The sequence below is a fragment of the Tachysurus vachellii genome, chromosome 7, assembly GCF_030014155.1.
Source record: "Tachysurus vachellii isolate PV-2020 chromosome 7, HZAU_Pvac_v1, whole genome shotgun sequence".
Taxonomy (NCBI): Eukaryota; Metazoa; Chordata; class Actinopteri; order Siluriformes; family Bagridae; genus Tachysurus; species Tachysurus vachellii.
In genome coordinates, this window is record NC_083466.1 from 10,985,494 (window position 1) to 11,006,722 (window position 21,229).

Sequence of the window (21,229 nt, forward strand, 5' to 3'; positions counted from 1 at the left end):
CTCCCCCCCCCTGTGTGAGTATAATATCACCAGTAAGAATATGCATAAATTAAAAAAATAAAAAACATCTTTACTAATCTAATCCAAACATTATAATTTGGATTAGTTCATTTCCATCGAATTTACAGCTGTTTCTTGTAAAATTTTGCTAATGGCATGTTGTGAATAAAGCATAAATTCACACTAATAGCTGACAGTTAAATGTGACTTAGTCAGAGGAAAGAGCATGGTGATGTCTGTTCACAGACTTTTTCATTTCAGGGTTACAAAACAAAAAAATTCATCTATCGGATCTGGCTCAGAGAGTTGAAACAAGTAGTACAGCTCAATATCAAGGAAAACACAAGAGTACTTTCACAAAAATTACACTTCTTTGAGGCTGCTGTGAGGCACAAACAATATTCTGATTAAAATGATGCTTCAAACAATAAAAAAGTAAAATAAATATGTGAAACATGGCTACAGTGTCTTTTCACATTAGCTCTGATCTTGTGGCTGCTACTGTACATTGCAACGGTTTAGCAACCATGTCACAGGTAAGGTGGCGCGGCTAAGAAAGAAAATAACGGGATCTTTATTTCTTTCAGTAAAATACAGCAGAGAAACAGTGCTAGGGGCTTCCCAGTTCCTCCCATTTCCCCTGTCTTATCACTGACAGATATTCCATGTAATCCACCATTAATAATCGAGGATTGTATTGATACAAGATGGTTCTTCATCTAATTTCCTTGTCCTACCATGTGCTGTAATTACATCAAAAATGTTTCTGTACATCTGTCATTTGTTTGTCCTTGCACAGTTTGGTTACACCTTTGTTGGACCACTGCTTGTCATATCAGCAGCTGCTTTATCACCAGCACCAGCAATCCAGTGGTAACACTCAGTGGCATTTTTGTTCTGTGGCTTAGAGTTACTGCATTGAGTACAGTAGATGATACCAAGTGCCACCATAACCACAATAAAGATGCAGAGTGGTACCAACAATCCTACCAGCAACCAGCTGCTGCCCTGATTCTGTTCATTGCTGCTGCCATCCTTAACTACCGGAGCAGATAGGAGGGTCTGTGTAAGTGTTTGTAATTCAGTGTTAGAGGATGTAGATTCATAATCATGAATGCCATTATCAAGATAAGGCTCAAAAGTTTCATACTCTGCTTCAGTAATGAAAGGACTTTCCTCTTTGTCAAGCTCATTTGGGCTAGGACTGAACCACATCCATTTCCAAGCACCGCCTGCTACAGTAGTGGTGAGGAAAACTGTGAATTCTGTGGTACTCTCCTCCTCGTAATATTCAGACAATGGAGTTGAAGTGGTGGAAGATACAAACGCATCCATAGCAACCGTTTGTTGGTTTATGTAATCCAATTCCATATTCATGAGGCTAGAAGGGCTTTCGGTGGAAGATACAAACGCATCCATAGCAACTGTTTGTTGGTCTATGTAATCCAATTCCATGTTCATGTGGCTAGAAGGGCTTTTGGTGGAAGATACAAACGCATCCATAGCAACTGTTTGTTGGTCTATGTAATCCAATTCCATGTTCATGAGGCTAGTAGGGCTTTCGGTTGGTGACGTGGTTTCAGTCACCTCCTGGGTAGCACTAGTGGGCCACAGCAGGTCATTAGGAACCATCGCTAAATTAGGAAGCTCGGTAAGCCAATCCAGAGGTTCGTTTTCAGTTAGCTTTTCGTAATCAAGGTCTTGATGTTCATCAAGTTCTGTCGTATGATTAGTAAGCTCTGTGATCAAGATGATGGATGTAGGTACTGTGGAGGGTTGCTGCTCATCACTGGGTCTGCATGAATAAAGGTCACTTTGGAGATCATAACCTTCATTACAGTAACATTCAAATCCACCAATTGAATTTATACACATTTGTTCACAAGTTCCCTCAATTTGACATTCATCAACATCGTAGCAGCGACTTGGATCCCCTGGAAGTTGAGCAAAGCCATAATGACAATGACATTCATGAGAACCTACTACATTCGCACAACCATGCTCACATGGAGACTCAGCGCACTCATCTACATCCTCACAAGTGCCCTCCTCGTTAGATTTATAGCCATCATGACAGTGACACTCAAAGTTGCCTAGTGCATTTATACAGATCTGTTCACATGGACTCTGCAAGCACTCATCGACATCTAGACAACCTTGCTCATCTGGTGCCAACATGTAGCCATCAGGGCAGGCACAGCGATAACTGTCCATCACTGTCAGACACTCATATTCACAGGGAGACCCTTGACAGGGGTCTGTTTGAAAGCAGCTCATTCCATCTTCAGCCAAGAGAAAGCCTTCTTTACACTCACAATAGTAGTCATTGTCATCCTCTATGCAGTAATGGTGGCAGCCACCATTATCCTTATCACACCAGCTAGCTTTGGAAATATCAGAGCAGTATGGAGAATCTCTGTTCCAACCAACAGTTCCATCCTCTCTTTGAGTACACAGTACTGTTTGGTCACTTTTAGTTAAGCAGGGTACAGTGGCAATTGACCCAAATGGAATGTGAGTCAAGAGCGATGTGACAAGGTCAAATGGGGTCGTGTACAGCACATTTCCAAACCCTTCATTTGAAATAGCTTTACACATGCCAGAGAAAGTGTACCTGCACAAGTAGCCATCCACAGGGACTGAGCAAGGTCCATCTTTCCATTTAAAGTTGTCTTGGCTTTTTTGAGTGGAGGTACTGTAACCTATGCCCACGCAACGTGGAACTGAACAGGTGTTTGAAGAGTCCTCTTGCTGCCAGTTGGTGTACTGTGTATCTTGCTCCCCAGTAATCCAGGAGAAGCCTCTCATGGGGCGGCTGGCAGCACACTTACGGGGCTGCCTTTGCAAACCAATCCACACAAACACGTGGCTACTTTCCGTCAGGTCCAGGTTAGAGAAGAGAGTCTCTATTTGTTGTGCCTCTTCTGGACTCTTGATGGTGACAAGGTTGCCACCCTGTTTTCTGCAGCTGCGCCAGGCATCCAAGAAGATTTTGCGCTGAAAGTAAATGACCAAACAGCTGTTCTCGCTGCATAGAGTATCTTCATACTGCAGCTCTTGACTCTGCATGCCAGAAAGATGAACCAGTATAGTGAGAAGAATCACATGGATCACTGGAGAGCCCATTCTTTCACAACTCTATCTCTCTTTCTCTCTCTTTTTCTCCTGCTCTCTGTTAATTTATCCCTTGTTTTACTTTTTCTAGCTATTCTACATTTACTGAAACCTGCTTGACCTAAACCCTTCTGTCTACTTTTTCTCTTGCACTGTGCTCACTCTCTAGTCTAACAGGGCTTTGCGTCTGGACTAAGGACTTGCAGTCTGTCCTCGGAATTTCTTCGGGAAGGAGGGAGGCTGGGGAATTAGGAGGCAGGAGCAATGGAAGTGTTGCAAAAAAAAACAGAATTTTATGTTTTCAGAGGAGGGAGGGATGGGGGAGGGATGTGTGTGTGTGTGTGTGTGCCTGTGTGTGTGTGTTGGAAATCTGGGGGAGGTGTAGCAGTCTCCCTGTTTCTCAGAGCGTGCCGTATGGTTCTCATAAGTACACTTATGGAAATGGTTTAGTATCTCGCCGCTACCCTCTATCTGTGGTCTGATGATACAGTTGTTCTCTCCACTAGGATCTCCACATACACTACTCATCAACATTACATTGAAAAATAGAGCATGTATATACGATTAAGTCAAAGAGTAGTGATCATGGCAAGACTCCATCTCATCCAGTTTTATTTTTCTTGCTAAGCATTCTTTGGTGTTTCTTTTTTTCTTCTGTTTACATTGCCTTTCATTTTGATCATGTAATCAATCAACAAGTAATTGTCTCCAAATAGTCAAAAACTGTGCTTTGAGACAATTTTATATAAATTCTTGAATGAAAACAAAAAACTGTTGCATGCACAATTGTAACAGATACCATTCAAACAAACTACAGCAGAGTTTGTTATTTGAGAAGCTGAATTGCCTGGAGTTCTTATGTTGAAAATGGGGTCCAGATTACTTAAAACACACATACACACACACAAAGATCCCACTGTACCCATGTACTGTAGTGCTTGGGAAATTCTAAACAAGCCCATATTCACATATCTGTTGGAATATTATGAATCCACTGAGTGGTCAGCATTTCTAGATAAATCAAGTGCATGCAATCCTAGGGGATATATAAAAATATACATACAAATTACACGGTTATTCAATAATTTTACACTTGTGTTATTGTTTTGTTTGTAAGAAATTCAAATACTATAAAAATAAAAAAATTTTAAACAAACATTTTGGGATGATATTTAATGTGTGATAATCATTTAATAAAACATACAAATGAGTTTTCCTTTTATAACTATTCTCTTTTCTCTATGCTAGCGTTTCCACTGGTGAAGAGCAATCCATTCAGTGTCTATAGCTGTGTCATTAAGTCTGGATGAAGGAGACAGAGAAAATACTTTTCCATACATGTACAAATTGTTTATTCTCCTGGAACTCTTCACCCTTGTCCTATTAATTCTTATTTGCTCATTTTGTTAGGACTGTAAGTCAATAACTATTCTCTGACTGCAAATTAAGTTGTCTGCTAAGTTGGGTTTCTCCTTCTAAACAAATAATTAAGCTGTTCAGAGGCTTTGGATGGATTCAGTCCTTATTTATCAATTAAATACTGTGCACAGACTAAAGAGTATACTACAAACCAGCAACAGCTATGTTAAGGGTTTGAAGTAGGCTTTTTTTAGAATTCCTACCTTTTTCAGCTACAGTATTTTTATAAGCACATGAGAGCACATACCGACCAGGGAATGGATGATGATACAAGCTGAACTGTTTAGCTCTTATTCAAAACAACAAAGGCAGATCCTGAAGCAAAAAAACTCATTATTTTGTTACGCCTCTTTGAAGAGACACTTCTCAAAGGACCTAAATCTCAGACAGGCCTTGGTTTTTAGAGCAAGAATTTGCTATTCCCTAGTCAGCAGTAAGAAGAAAGAACATTTCAGTTTATTCTTTTTGACTGCTTTCACAAAAACCTAATAAAACTAATAAAGCTAACCAATTAAATAAATAAATAAATAAATAAATAAATAAACATTTAAAAAGGCAGGAATCTATAAATAAAGTTAATTCATGCACTCTTCATGAATGAACCTTATCCAGAGCAGAACATAGAAGTGCTTTGAAGTTTCTATCAATGAATACACCATGATACTGATTCACCAGGAATATCATCAGTCTAAAACTGTTTTGGGAGGAAATATAGTAAGAAAAGCATGCAGACAACACAATTTGAGCTTTTTAAGTTCTCCAGAAAGAGACGGTCTTTATTGTCTTTAGATTTGTCATGTGAAGGTAGACTCAGCTGTTTGAACATCTATGGGATGCTCATTCCCCACTTATGCTCTTATAATAAAGGTTTCATAAATAGTCAGGGTTTGGTTTTATGAAGAACATTTAACAGCCTTTGAATGTTTCCATTACACCTATGGTTCTTTGGAGTGAAAAAGGGAACAGACTATAAATAATTCCTTAGAATATATAACTATACAATTTTTCTTCATGGCACTAAGAAATAAGTTTGATTTTCTTAAGAACCTTTTACTGAAAGGTTCTTTGAGTAACCAAAATTTGTTCTTCTATGGATCACTTTGAAAACCTCTATTTGGTTCTCCTGACAGCTTTATTTTTAAGTATGTAGGTGCCAGAAGAGAGTCGAATGTCAGATCGTGTGAGCAATCGGGCAATGATGGAGGATCAGATGGAGTGTGGTTCAGCAAGGGGTGTGATGACCACGTTCAGTAACCACGTTATCATGATCAGTTTCCTGAGCCTACTTTGGATACAGTGTTCACTAGGTAGCAATTAACCCACGATAGGGCACTATTCCATTGCAGCACCATGTACAGTACATACTGTAACACATTCATTCACAGCTTGGAGAGCAGCAACTCTACAGTAACTGCTGACTCGTTTTTGGGTTTCTGGGAGATATCTATATACTAAAATATAATTATGCAACATATAATTACATTCACACAATAAATACACTCTCTTGTACACATCATATTAATCATATACACAGCATAAAGGTACATTTTAGCAAGTACTGCCTTATTGTGCTCAAAGGTTCTGTATTGGACTGTTTTTGTGGCTCATGTAATGATTTGATATTTTGTAGACACAATTAATCTCTTCAAAATCACATTAGATGCTTAAATCCACAGGGTCCAGTGCATGGTCATGACCAGTTCATACACACCTGATGTAATACATTCCATGGGTAACAAAGTGCATATCATCTGTCTCCTTTAAGGATTAGAGGCTCTAGATGTCTTTTGATTTGATGGAAAGTGCTTGTGTGATCCTCTCTCCTCTTATCTATATCACACGACAAAAGCCGAGAGGAGGATGTGTGTGCATACCATTTCTTTTACATCACCTCCTGCCATGTTCTAATAGATGTTTCAAATAACACATAGTGACAGCAATTTCAAAACTCATTTTGCAGCAAGGTAAATGTTCAACATCTTTTCAGATAACCGTTACTCAAATCATGCTTTTAGATTAATTAAGTGCACAGAGTGACTCAACACAGGTGTATTAACAACCCATGGTATTTTAGCCAATAAATTAAAAAACCTTTGCTTTTTTAATATTCTGTGTATGTTTATAATCCAACAGTGAAATATTATACAGTATATAAAATAGTCTCACAGCTTTTACTTTTAGAAAGAAGTGGAAACCTGTAGAAAGCCATACATTCTCTATATAGTAATAAAAACTTGGAAATATTTTATGCACTCAATTTAATAAATAAATAAATAAATAAATAAAAGATTAACTCTACTGTTGAGGAATTGTGTGTATTCTTTGAGACTTACTTGTGGCTCAATCATCAGGCCAGGAAAACACACACACAAACATACACACATACATAAAACATTGCTAAAACATTGCTAAAAACATACATCAGCATGTAAGTGGGCAAGACGACATGGCTGCTACATAATAATAATAATATGCAGTTCTCACAGATGGGGGCATGGTGGCTTAGTGGTTGTCACGTTCGCCTCACACCTCCAGGGTTGGGGGTTCGATTCCCACCTCCGCCTTGTGTGTGTGGAGTTTGCATGTTCTCCCCGTGCCTCGGGGGTTTCCTCCGGGTACTCCGGTTTCCTCCCCCGGTCCAAAGACATGCATGGTAGGTTGATTGGCATCGATTGCGTGATTGGTGTGATTGCGTGAGTGAATGAGAGAGTGTGTGTGCCCTGCGATGGGTTGGCACTCCGTCCAGGGTGTATCCTGCCTTGATGCCCGATGACGCCTGAGATAGGCACAGGCTCTCCGTGACCCGAGGTAGTTCAGATAAGCGGTAGAGAATGAGTGAGTGAGTGAGTTCTCACATTTAACTCTGGCTTGTGAATGCACAGGTCAAAGAAAATACGCCTAGATAAAGTTGGAAGCAAATCTTTCATATCTCACGTCCTTTCCGCTTGAGTGAATTACTTTTTCTGTTTCTTATTTACGTTTATCTGCATTAGATGTTTTCTATTTCAGCAGAACAAGAGTCAAAAGTAAAAAATGCAAAGTCTAAAGTTCAGATGATGGAACATCTGCAGATAAACAATACCTACTGGAGCTTACATACAGTAAGACTGCTGATGGCTATATTTATATCATTTAGAAGACCCCCTTATCCAGAGGTCTTTACTAGTCTTTACTATAATTTGTGTTTGCCAATACAGGATGCAGTCTTGTTATCTTAGTATTTGGAAACAAGATTCATATTCTTTTTCATAAACCGATAACCTGTGCCAGTTCATGATTGTACTCACTCTCACTCTCATTCAATTTCTACCGCTTCTCCGAACTACCTCGGGTCACGGGGAGCCTGTGCCTATCTCAGGCGTCATCAGGCATCAAGGCATTCATGATTATAATTTGGCACAAATAACACCAATATTAACAGCTGAACTGTGACATAACAAAACTCCCTATCAGTGAGCCACTGTGTGATTAGAATGTTTTATTTAATTCAGTGATTAATGAGTCCTTTTCAGATAAGGTGCTTGAATTTGCAAGCAAATGAGTTAACAAAAATAGTACAAAGTACACATGAAGCTGCCTTGGTAGAGTTCTTGTAATGATATTAGCAAACAATATCCTCATCATCGTGTTATCAAACAGGCTTGTATTAAGAAAAAAAAACTCTACCAGGGTAGAAAGGCTTGCCAATCACAGCAGATATTTCACTGACCTGGGACAAGACATGTTGTGTGACATCGTCACTATACACATTCAGCCAAATCCCTTTTCAATTCACAAGTACAGCTATCATAGAAAATAATTACAAATGTGTCTTCAGCAGAGGGAGTTTAAAAAAACACAAAATAGCTAATTCAATCATTTTTGGTTGTAACAATAAAAAAATCTTCACCAAGTCCTGGAAGGAACTGATATACATATAAAACGGCACTGTCAATTAAAATCCACACACAATTACGGTATAATCCCAAATACAGATATAGATATTTGTAGCACTACACAGATGCAGATAGTGGCACTGTGTTACACCCTATAACTTTATAAACAGATTAGTGATGTGGATCAACTATGGAATAATAAGAAACGCCATTCCTTTGAACCTATACACTGCTTACTTATTCTTTCAGTCTTCATGTCATGAAAAAACTCAACCTGAATAAAAAAAATCCAGACATGTGTTCACTTAATCCAAAAAAACATTCCTCTCAGAACTTTATAAATGCTTTCATTTGGTAAACCTATAACTTTAATGCTATTATTTCCTGGTTAAAACACCCACAGAGCTCTCTGGTCACTTTAAACAGAACACAAATTTGGTGAGTAATGATCTTGTGTCATATTTTTTATTTTTTTTGCAACAAGACAGATTTTGCAATTTTAACGGTAAGATTCTGAAAAATCGGATAAGCGGTAGAAAATGAGTGAGTGAGTGAGTGAGTGAGTAAGTGAGTGAGATTCTGAAAAAGACAGAGACACAGACAGAGCTGCTGAGGTAAGGAGAGTAGCCTTGACCAGCAGATATTTTAGGCAGACATCCCACTAGAATTTGTTTAAAGCCATAGACAGCAGATATTATTTGCTTTTCAAGACAGATTTTTCTCTAAATCAGCTGGAGCTTATGACAACAAATGTCTCTAATGTTAAAGCTTGCTTATATATCTTGGCTTGGCTTCACATGCTCTCCTAAACTGTATTTTATTGTTTATACTGGACTGAATAAGTAATAGCACAAGGATTAAACTACATACTGTATGGATTTATTACTTTGGATTTTTGGTAGATTTACTGCAGATCTGTTTGAAATAGTATAACCTGGTAAGTAAAACTGTTTTCTAAAAGTGAAATGTGGAAATTAGGTAGCACACAGTGGACTGTTGGAAAATAGAAAAACAAAACAAAAAATGACAGAAACACCAACTGAGAACTTATCATTTAAATATTAGTTTGCTCGACAGGTTGAAGCATTTACACCCTAGTGCAATTAACGGAAAATACTTATAAAGAGAAAATATAACTGACACATTGTATAAATCTAAAATAATCAATAAACTGTAAAATAAATATAATCTGAATAAATATTGTGCAGAACAGTCCCTTTCAAGTGTCTGTTTTTGCTGTGTTCTCTCACTGTCTGGCTTTCAAATCATTTGTATGTGCTGAGGAGTTAACCCTTCCTTATCGTCCGGCCCATAGTCCCGTCAGGGAGATGTGCTATGTGACGTGTCTGTCTCACTATCCTTACTTCCCTTCTCTAATGATTATAGCGTATGTGCCTGTTGTTCTTCTAAAGACACTGGTTTCTGTGCTCTGTATCACTTCTCCTCACAAGAGAACAATCATTATTTTCCTTGAACTTATCAAGGTTGTGCATTCCTCTTTTTCTACCATGCAAATAAACGAAAAGATGGCTCATCCAATAATGTGATATTTTATTAAATTTGGAGGCTTTATATTGTTCATTTTACAATATTTATGATCAGGATTATTTTCCACTGCATGATTTTCTTTTACTGTTCATGAACCTCATTTGTTTACTGATGTCACTGAACCAGCCCTTGCTTGATTTAGTCTTGGTTTTTAGAGATACATGTTAAATTAAATGGTCTATTGAGAAAACTCTCTGAGTGTACTTGCTTGCACACTGGTACTTTAGTCGGAAACAGAGAAGGGTTCACATGAGAAATTGATCATGTGAAAGTTGTCATGTGGTTTGGGAAAAGGGTTTCAATAGAATTAAGTGAGTCTGAAACAAGACCAATGCTGCAGGGGAATATTCACACTCAGATTCAGACTGCAGCAAACATGCCCAGTGTGAAAACCACCTTAGGCATTTTCAAGCTCTTAAGGGTTCTTTGTTTGTCCCTCTGAAATCCATGCCCTGGATAAGGGCATCTGCCAAAAGGAATAAATGATTATACTGCCGTTGCTTTTGTCTTAGCATCATTGGTGTTGCAAATATATAGCAATGACATGATGATTTAATTAAATATTTGAACTGTTTTTATATAAAGGGATTGTTTTTTGCATGCACAGAGGAGAACATTTAGGTGGACTCTGGAGGACTCAGAATGAGTGTTCCTGGAGCCCCCACAGAGTTGGTCTGGTGACTAGGATGAAAATCATTTAAACATGCAGGATTTTTGTTTTTTAACAAAAAACAAGTAAGGCATCTCATCACACAATGTTGCTTTGCCACTTAAGGTACATGTGTTGTGAAAAGAAATGATTTTGCCATCAACTAAAACACATGCACAGGTTACTTAACTTCATGAACATTTGGAGACCTGAGTACATTGCATTCACATTCGCACCACAGTTCCAGTGCAACTAAATTCGCAGCTCCCACAGGTAGTCCCAGGATCATTTCCACCATCCGCTTCCTGGGCCACATTTTTCACACGGAATTTCATCTGTTCAACTGCCAGTGTGAAAGCCCCCTCAGACAGGATAAACCATGACTCCCATAACTCAGATTCATACCTCCTTGCACATGAACTGGTGGAGTTCTTCAGCATGTCCTTATCAAGCAAACCCATAAAAAGTAATTGGCACTTGCCTCTCCTAATACAAACATTCTGCACTTATCAAGATCAGACATAAACATTGAGCAGTTGCAAAGAATATATTTCATTTTATGGCATTTTCCTTCTTCTTCACAGCACAAACCGTTTGTTGTAGGAATTATGTTGAATAGAAACCAGATAAAAGGCAGTGATGAGTAAGGCTCCATCACATGTCAGAAACTGTTTTCTGGTATTTGTTATGGCTGGTTACAGTAATACACTTTGTTATGAGTAACAATAACAGATTATGTGTAGAAATAAGGGAAATACTGGGACAATAATATAAGTGTAAAACTTTAAAATACAGATTAATCCTCTGTGTTACCCTTTTCAGACCCAAATAACGCAGCAAATGTCTCAAAGGATAAGCAAAATGCTATGAAAATGTCCCCTGAGAAATTGTTGGCATAAGACATCATCAATATATTACAAATAGGACTAGCAAAGTATGTTTGTTTAAACTATTTCAGTTGTAAAACAAATTGAAAAAAGATTTCAGACTGATAAAATAGTAAAATAGGATCTTATCAGGCAACATAAGTTTTCATTAGTGGCAAATAGCCACAATGTAAGTGATTACTAATACAAACATGTATGCCACAGACCAGATGCAGTTACAGTGCTGCCTGAAAGCACCATACAAGGACAAAACATTCATAATTATTTTTATGTTGAAATAAGTGAATAGTTGTGACTTTATTGTTCTTTAAACAAAAAAAGATAAAAAATATTTTGAATGTTTCTTTTACAGTTTAGTAAATATGAATCAAGAAAGAAGAGCATGGGCTACCTTACTACTCAGTAAAATGTCATACTTTCTTAATACAAACCAGAATGATGCCTCAACTACTGTATGCCGGATGAATGTTTTTGCATATATTTTATCTTGAAAGTGCATCTACTAATAATCACATTTATTAGTAGAGGATTTTAGTAGTTCAAAATTATGAATAAGCCTTAATAAAAACAGGTAATTACTGATTGCTGAATTCTTATTATCTAATTGGCAGCATGTGAAGGTCTCCATGTAGCCTGCAGATCTGATTAAAGAAGCAATTTTGAATTTGTATAATTAACCAAATTGCATTGATTCATCTGCTATTTATGTCTCTTTCTACTTCATTTTTCTTAAGCTATAACAATTCTAACAATCCTTGCAATGCTGCAAGAAAGCTCTAGATACTCATATCTGCATAATCTTTTTAACAGAAAACAGCAAGACACGGTGTAAAATTTATGATATTATTCTTAAAACCTGGAAAAAGCTAACACCCTTGGATGGTTTAAGAGGCGTCAAATCCAACAACGTTCTTGCTTTAAACATGACGCCCAGCCCATAATACATCTGTGTTGCTTAACCTGGTAACATTTATCATGCTTTCAAACTGTTCACAGGAAGAAGTCTCAAAGGATAACCGTATGGGAGAAAGAATATGTAAATCTAATTAGATGTCTCAGCCAATGGCATTTCACTAGTCCACACCCATAAATGTCTAGACTGAAAAACGTCTGAAATTTCCTACTGAAGTGTAGATATAGCGGTTTGGTAGGAATGACATATAACGCCCGTAAATCTTGTCAGTGAACTCCCTGGTTGGCTGCTCGGTAGAAAAGAGTGAGAGAGAGATAGCATGGCTGAGAGTTAGAGGGACAGACGTCGGCTCATCACAGGGGTGATATTGTGCAGAGCAGCTGGCTGTTCCTGCAGGTCACTGGTTTAGCTATCATACTGTGAGAGCAGATGAAGTGTGTGCACCTACTGTGGGTGAATGGTGCTATTGTTTCAGCTGAACTGTAATCCAATACCTACTTCTACTTCTCTTTCACATTTACTCTCTTTTTCTTAATGCACTCTTTTCTGCTTGATTTTTTTCCCTTTTTGTGTCATTTTTAAACATAACATTTAACATTAGCCCTGCTTTAACACACACCAAACATAAGAAAATGATGTTACAAAAGCATGCCTTCCAAAAATGTATTCACTTTCCTCACAGCTTGTGCATAACCTTTTCCCTGTTGTACTTTTATGTTTGTAAATCTGCCAGGAATTTTCAATGTTGGAGTTCTTGCTTATACAGCATCATTAACCCCTGGGCCACAGCAATTAAATGCTGGATGAAAAAGACCTTGGGCAAAAACAAAACGTGTCAATATGGGACTGTAAATCGATTCTTTGTGTGACTTTTCAAGTTGTATTGAAGTTTTTTTAATGCACAATACAAAACTTTTTGCTAATTCAATCAAGGCTAAATTTAATTTAAAATAAAACAACAGTGGTGGAAAGAATGCAGACATTGAACAGTAACCACATCCTTGTGGACGTTTCAAGGCTGTAGATTATTTTATCTTCATATAGACAAAAATAAGGAATGTAAAATTCAACAAGTGAGTCACTCACTAAAACTCAGACTTCAACATTTTTTTCTCTGGGAAAATTCTTTTTTTTTTTTTTTTTTTAAACCCAACAAAGTTTGGAATTAGGACAAAGCTATGGAGGAATGTAAACAATTATTTCCAGCATTTAAACAAGACTTTTAAAAAGTATTAAAAGTATCATCTCTGTCAAATTAATGTGGTGACCTAAAGTAGCATTCTTAGTGTGAACATCTGGATGAGATTAGTGCTCATGCCCTGGGTCACAAATTTAACCTGAAGGCCAAATGACTTAAAGACAACATTAAACTAGTTAAAGTAGACAGTTGTAAAAGCAAAAAATGTCACGTTCTGTATTCAGTTATGTTGCATTTATGCAAATCTTTTTCTTCCACTGAAAGGCACAGGTGATTTCAGACTATGAGTACTAAAATATAATAAAAAGCACTGAAACAACAAAAGTTGGAGGCCAAATTGAGAGGAACAGATTATACTGATCATTGGAGATTTCCACAAAAAAACACAAATCTAGTCCTTTTCCATCAGAATTAAAATATTTATTCCAGTGTAATATTTATTAAAATAGTGGTTAGACAACTCCACAGTATGTGAAAAGAAACAACTGTAAAGGGTAGTGAAAACCGTCCATTGCATCACTGGCACTTCCTGCCATTGTGTCTCTTCACCACTGCAAATATCTGTGCAGAGCACACAATATCATCAAGGTCTCCTTTTACCCTAGTCACAAACCGTTCAACCTCCTTCCATCCAGGAAGGCATACAGGACCATCCTCACTAGAACCAGCAGGTTCAGAGCTAGTTTTTTCCCCCTCACAACCATAAACCTACTAAACTCTACTCTATCTGTAATCACATTGCGGTTTTGCTCCACCCTGTACATGCTGTCACACCCTTTTCTACCAATTAAAATCGTATATAATAATGTATGTTTATTCATGTACATCTGTACATCCACTGTATATTTCCTGGTTACGTTTGTACATACAGTACAGTACACAATGCACACATTTGCACAGCATATATACAGTACATTTTTTTGTACTGTCGAAATAACTGGCACATATTCCTATGCACATACCATTCTTATGCACATAACACTTGCCATAACTTTATTTATTTGTTGTACATACAGTATACTGACATATTTTTCTGAACTTTTCTACTAATTTTCCACTTCTGGTAGTTGCTAAACAGCATTTTGTTGCTATGTACTGTACTATGCAATGACAATAAAGTTCAATCTATCTATCTATCTATCTATCTATCTATCTATCTATCTATCTATCTATCTATCTATCTGCACTCGCTGAAACATTTTTAAGCAAAAATTTCCTTAACATTTCTTCTTCTTTTTTTTCAAGGATATAACATTACTTTGCTGACATATACACATATCATTGTGTATGTCTGTGTGTGCCATAAATAATATTCTATCATGACAATATTTCATATAAAATCTTTCATAATGTTTTGGCCATGATTTGAGGATGGTGTGATGATAAGATATATATTGTGTGACTTGAGTGTAGGGCTTAATGTGTTGTTGAAACATCATTCTTGAGTGATTATTTCCTCGGAATGCAATGTTTTTTATGTTCACAACCTCAAATGACATGGCCACACCTTATTAAATACAACCACCATTTCACTTTAGCAATGTTATCTATAAGAGGCCATTATAAATGATCATGTTTTAAGGTCCTGACATAAGGAATAAGTCATGGAATTATATATATCTCATACCTCCTACTGCCAGAATCCATTACATATAATGCAGAAGAATACCAATCAGCAAAGTGTTTTTTCCTCCAGGAGTCCTCTACATATCACAAACTAAAGGATGACAAGAAATACGAGAGTGAGAGCAAGGCTTGAAATGAGTCAAGCCTCATGTAGAGCTGTTCACTGATCTGACATAAAGCATAAACAAAAGCTAGAAGATATTAGAGAGAGGATATCAGAGCATCATGATATTACACAGAACACATATGGAAGAAACCTTGCATACTACAACTGTAGATAATGAGCACACAGAGTGGAACAGGGAAAATAAAGTGATAAGTAAAAGGAAAACATGGAAGTGAAACAAGACCCAAGAGCAAATATGTGAATTAATCGTTTCTTCCCACCAAAGAAGTCCCTTTAAAAACCATTAGAAACATTTTGTTGATTTTCAATAATACATACATTAATAAGTGTTCATACTTACACATTACATTTGCAAATGTAACATGTCCTGATGATATTATGCATTTAACTGTGGAACTGAGTGAGCTGGGGTGGCATAGTGGCTCAGCATGTAGCACCTCCATCTCACAAGTCTAGTTCTAGTTACTGACAGTGTGGAGCTTCCTGTATCCATGTAGGTTTTCTCCATGTTCTCTAATTTTTCTATTGTGAAAAAAATTCCAAATTGTTCCCCCTTGTGAGTGATGCAGCAGAGCAGGAGGTCCGAGCCACCCAAAGCATGTACTAGTGCTTCAGTGGGATGGGAAGAGAAATGAAGAATGACACAAAACAGGTTGAAATTATTGGTGTTTATTATTAGTGCATGTTTCCATGTTCTACTGTATAAAGATGATCAGTGTAAATTATGACCAAAATCCAGCACCATTCAGTGATGTTTGTATAAACAGCTGCATATAACAAATTATATCAACAATTCAAGATACCATATTTACATTTAAATTAAAAAAATTTTTTATAGCACATTTGAGTTATTTTACCTTTAATTACCTGTTAATTAATACTTATATTATAGTGTGGTTGTTATTCATGCATGAATTCATAAGACTCATGTCTTAGTTAAGGTTAGCGCTTCATTTGTTTGTAATTAGTACATGCCATAATTGATTAGTTCATATTTAATTGAGTTTTAATTCTGGTATTAGTGCACGATTGTTGTTACTGTAAAGTATCGATATGCAAAGTTATTAATGAAAAGTGTAATTTTTAGCCCACACATCCAATACTGAGAGCAGCCAATGGAGCAATTCCCACAAATCCCTGCTGTGGAGTAGAATATTTTACAAATTACGAGCATATGAGAGGACACATTTCTCGTAATTCTTTCCAATTACTTCTTTCAAATTATTAATTTATAAAGCAAGCAGCTTCTTATCTCCATATGAGTGTGTCACACTAAATGATCCCAGGCAAGAGTGTGTTGTCTTTCACATCACCCCTTTTTTTCATTTCTTGACTTTCTGTATTGCATTACGGGATGTCTAAAGAGCATAGGACAGCTGGACAAAAGCCAGGATCACACACAGATGTATGGGAGGTCTACCACACAAGCTACACACAAACCCTTTCTCTCCCACAAATCCAGGCATTCACAAGCCCACACATTAACACTAATCTCTCTTATGCCTGCCAGACCATGAACACGTTATAAAACATTGACTCATTAGTGACACCTTTTCTTCCCGACACAAACTTACAAACTTGTACATTCACACATGCCCTCTCACACATACAGTATACTCTTTTTTCTCTCTGCTGCATACACAGAGGCACAGGGAGGAGTGTTTACAGATCTCCATGTTTTGCTCTGGCCTTTCATTTACTCACTATGTGGGCAGACTCCAGGCTGTTTGTTTTATTGGCTAGAAGGAGACAGTTTATTGGGCAGTGGAGGATTCACAGGTATATACTTTTAGACAAACTTCTCCTTTCTGACTATTGAAAAAAGATTGCAACTGTTTGCCACCACATCAAGTATTAATTGCTTGTTAAATCAATCAAGTGAGGGACAACGGAGTGAAAGTACGCATTGTGAAACTTTAAGGGATGTAGTCAAATGTTAATTAGCTATAATTAACCAGGATAGCTGAAGGAAATCAGCTGTGATGTTTTTATACCCAAGAGAAAAGAAATGATGGGACAACCAAGAGGTGATGGTGTTCAGTGTTTACTTAAATCACTTACACATTTTGATACATCATATTACAAAAAGTGTTTACCTTGCAATGCATCATTGTCTTATTGTAACCATCCCAGATGCTGAAACAATGTAAGAAATGACTTATATTTGCTTCAAGCTGTTTTAAGCTAACAAGGCTAGCCAGACACAGTCTTTTTCATATTTAGTTGTAATGATACATCAACTGATGCTAAGCTAGGGCACATCATCAGTGATGTTCCTGATCTCATTGGGTGTTTCGGGTCTTTCGAAACATCAGACACCCTCCTTCAGGTGACCCAACTGAGGTTGATCATGCCTCAGCTTGTGCCCTAGCAGCAATTGTCCACGGATCTGCTCTTTTGATCCAGAGCCACCTCGGAGCCTTCTCTGCAGCCTCTGTGCTATTACAGATAGCCCTCCTTCTTCTCTCACCCGTGATCCCGAGTGCAGTGTAGGCCCTGTAGGGGGACTGCCCTGCAAAGCCTCTGCACCCCACCTCCACAGGTAAGCACCTTGCCTTCCAGCCTTGGTTATGGCAGTTGTTGACGAGGCCTTCATATTTCGCCCTCTTCTGCTCAAAAGCTTCCTCCATTCGGTCCTCCCATGGCTCAGTGAGCTTAAACATGACCAGGTTCTTTGTTCCCTCAGATACCAAGACAATGTCAGGTCTCAAGGTGGTATTGATGACATGCTGGGGGAACTTAAGTTGTCTACACAAGTCCACTTTCAGCTGCCAATCCTGTGCGGTGTTCAGAAGCCCTGATGTTACCCTGGCAGATCTTTCTGGTTTCTCTCCAGCCCTGATGAAGCTGATGGTTTGCTTGGGGTGCTTTGACTTCCAGCAGTTGTTGATAGTAGCCTGGATGTTCTCTGCAATTGTTTTAAGCACCTGGTCATGCCTCCAGCGATACCGGCCTTCCCCCAAAGCTCTTGGGCAGCAGCTCAAGATATGCTCAAGAGTTCCCTTTCTCTGGCACAAGACGCATCCTGGTGTATCGACCAGACCACAGGTGTACAGGTTGGATGGACTGGGGAGGACGTCATAGACTGCCTGCACCAGGAACTTGATGCGGTGTGGCTCTGCCCGCCAAAGGTCAGCCCAGGTGATCTTCCTCTCCACAGCTTGTTCCCATCTAGTCCAGGCACCCTGATGTGCCATTCCCACTGCTTTGCTGGACCTTTCCTCCACCGCAGCCCTCACCTCACCTTGAACTAGCTGCCTCCGCTCCTTCCCCCGAGCCTTGTCGAACCGGGGCCCTTGAAAGGTTCCTAGCCCAGCCCTTGCTCTGGCCACTGCTCCCACCAGAACACCATGGCACAGCCGTGACTCTGCCTGGTCTACTGCTGGCTCTGCCCTCCATTTCCTGCCAGTCTTGACCACTACCCCTGCCCCGGAGACTTTAGTGTCCCTAGACTCACTGTACTGCAGCACCTCTCTTACGCGCAAGATCTTGAACTCCTCTTTGATGGATTTTAGAGGGAGCTGCAGCTTGCAGGTGTTTCCGTAAAGGGCGATGCTACTTAAGCCCCTCGGGAGTCTCAGCCATCTCCTTAGGAAGTGGCTGACTCTCCTTTCCAGAGATGGTGGTAATCGGAAACTCATACAGAAGCAGAGGCCACAGTATCCTTGGTAGAATCCCATGTTGGTATACCCATGCCTTAAACTTTCCAGGGAGCCCAGTTTTATCGACATTATTCAGCCACCTCTTCAACTCCTCACAGGTGTTTCTGATGGATGTTGTATCCCTGAGGCTTCTGTCGAAAGTCTTTCCCAGGCTTTTAACTGGTTTTTCAGACAGGGTTGGGATTTGAGTTCCTGATATGGTAAAAAGAAACTTCTCCACCACCCTGCCCTTCTTCAGCACTAAGGATCTGGATTTAGCAGGCTTGAATGACATCCTGGCCCATTCAATCAGCCTCTCCAGCCCCTTAAGGATCCATCTGGCCCCAGGCACTGACTCCGCTGTCACTGTGAGGTCATCCATAAAGGCACGGATTGGTTGTTTGCCGTGTTCCAGTTTTGGATTTGGGCCCTCTACACTCCGGTTCAGCAGATTTCACCAACATATTCATTGCTAGGGCGAACAGGATCACTGAGATGGTGCAACCTGTGATGATTCCTACTTCTAGCCTATGCCACTCTGATGTTGTTGACCCAGATGAGACTCTCAGCATAAAATCACTGTAGTAATCCTGGATAAGGTTTCTCACTATGACAGGAACATGGTGCCTCTCCAGAGCCTCCTGTACCAGTTTGTGGGGCATAGAGCCATAGGCATTGGCCAGGTCTAACCACAGCACCACCAGATCGCCCCTGTTCTCCTTTGCTTCTCTGAGGAGCTGTGTAACCACGCCTGTGTGCTCTAGGCAGCCTGGGACACCTGGTATGCCACCTTTCTGCACAGAGGTGTCAATGTATCCATTTTTGAGGAAGAACTCTGCCAAACGCTTTGCAACTATGCTGAAGAAGATCTTTCCTTCAACACTTAGAAGCGAGATGATTCTGAACTGGCTGATGGTATTAGAGTCTTCCTCTTTTGGGATCCAAACTCCCTCTGCAAACCGCCACTGTTTTAAGGTTTTTCCTTTCCTCCAGCTAACCTTTAAGATCCTCCACAGCCGCTGTAGCAGCTTGGGGCAGTATTTATACACCTTGTAAGATGTTCCGCTTGGTCCTGGTGCAGACCCAGACCTTGCCTTCCTAACCACTTCCTGTACCTCTTTCAGGAGTTTTTTTAAAGATTTTTGGTCAATTATTAAGAGCATTATTCATGCATACTGAGACTGAATTTGTACAAGTCAGGATTTGTGCAAGGGCATTCAGCCCTCATACTGTACCTAGCAGCAAAATTAAACACTGTTCAAGACATGCTCATGTGGGGGGAGTGTCCCAAAAACAGAGACATGTTTCCTTTACATGAATTAGCTTGGAGATCTCAGGCGGTCCCAGGGGGCACAAGGCAGGGGAAACCAATGGATTGTTCACATTTTGTGGAGAATCTCAAGACGCCAATCAGCCTACAACACACATCTTTGGAGTGTGAAAAGAAACTGGAGTACCTGGAGGCAACCCCTGAAGCACAGGGAGCACATGCAAACTCCAGACACACTAGTATTTCAACTTGTTAGTCTTCTCGTTAATATACTCAATTCAATTCAATTTTAGTTGTATATCACTTCTAACAAAGTAGCTTTAGAGAAATTTATAAAAATTCAAAAAATGAACTGTACTCAAAAGCCGTCCTCATCTAAGTGATAAAGGATAGTGTGATTATAATTTATTCCCTTCTATAACTGGGAAAAGGTAGCTCAGTATTTAAGGAGTTGGACTACTGATTGAATGGTTGTAGTTTGAATCTCAAGACTGCCAAGCGACAGCTGCTACGCCATTAAGCAAGACCCTTAACTTTCAGTCAAAAAGCAGTAAATGTATTACTGTGTACTATGTGGTCAAAATTATATTTAACCAGAAAATAGTGTTGTATGGAGACTTGAGTATGAACCTGTTTGTGGTAATTGCAGTCCAAAGCCATTTCCATGGTTTCTGTTCACAGCACAGTATTTTGTTTTGTTATTTTTACATTATCCTGTGCTTTTATGGTACACTCTGTTGCTGCTGGCAAGAAAAAAATGATGCCTTTTTTAGACTTAAGGAAAGTTCTATTATTTAAAGCTTGTGGTTTAAATCTATTTAAAAAAAAAAAAAAAACAATTTGGACTGCACTTGCATAAGAAAGCTCTGAATATGGAAAAAGTATTGTGAAAAATGTGAAAATATTGGCCAAATATCTAAATATGGATGTTTGTGGTTTATAGACAGGTAAATAATGATTTA

The 21,229-nt window shown here is 38.8% G+C and overlaps 1 protein-coding gene and 1 pseudogene across 1 annotated transcript; both read right to left on the minus strand.

Moving 5' to 3' along the window:
• Positions 1 to 349: 349 nt before the first annotated feature.
• On the minus strand, positions 350 to 3,341 carry cd248a (CD248 molecule, endosialin a). Its single transcript, XM_060874251.1, has one exon. The coding sequence runs from the start codon at positions 3,124 to 3,126 to the stop codon at positions 805 to 807; it is 2,322 nt and encodes a 773-aa protein (XP_060730234.1). The 5' UTR covers positions 3,127 to 3,341; the 3' UTR covers positions 350 to 804.
• A 14,326-nt stretch (positions 3,342 to 17,667) lies between these two features.
• Positions 17,668 to 20,160, minus strand: LOC132848129 (uncharacterized; annotated as a pseudogene).
• Between the last annotated feature and the right edge of the window lie 1,069 nt (positions 20,161 to 21,229).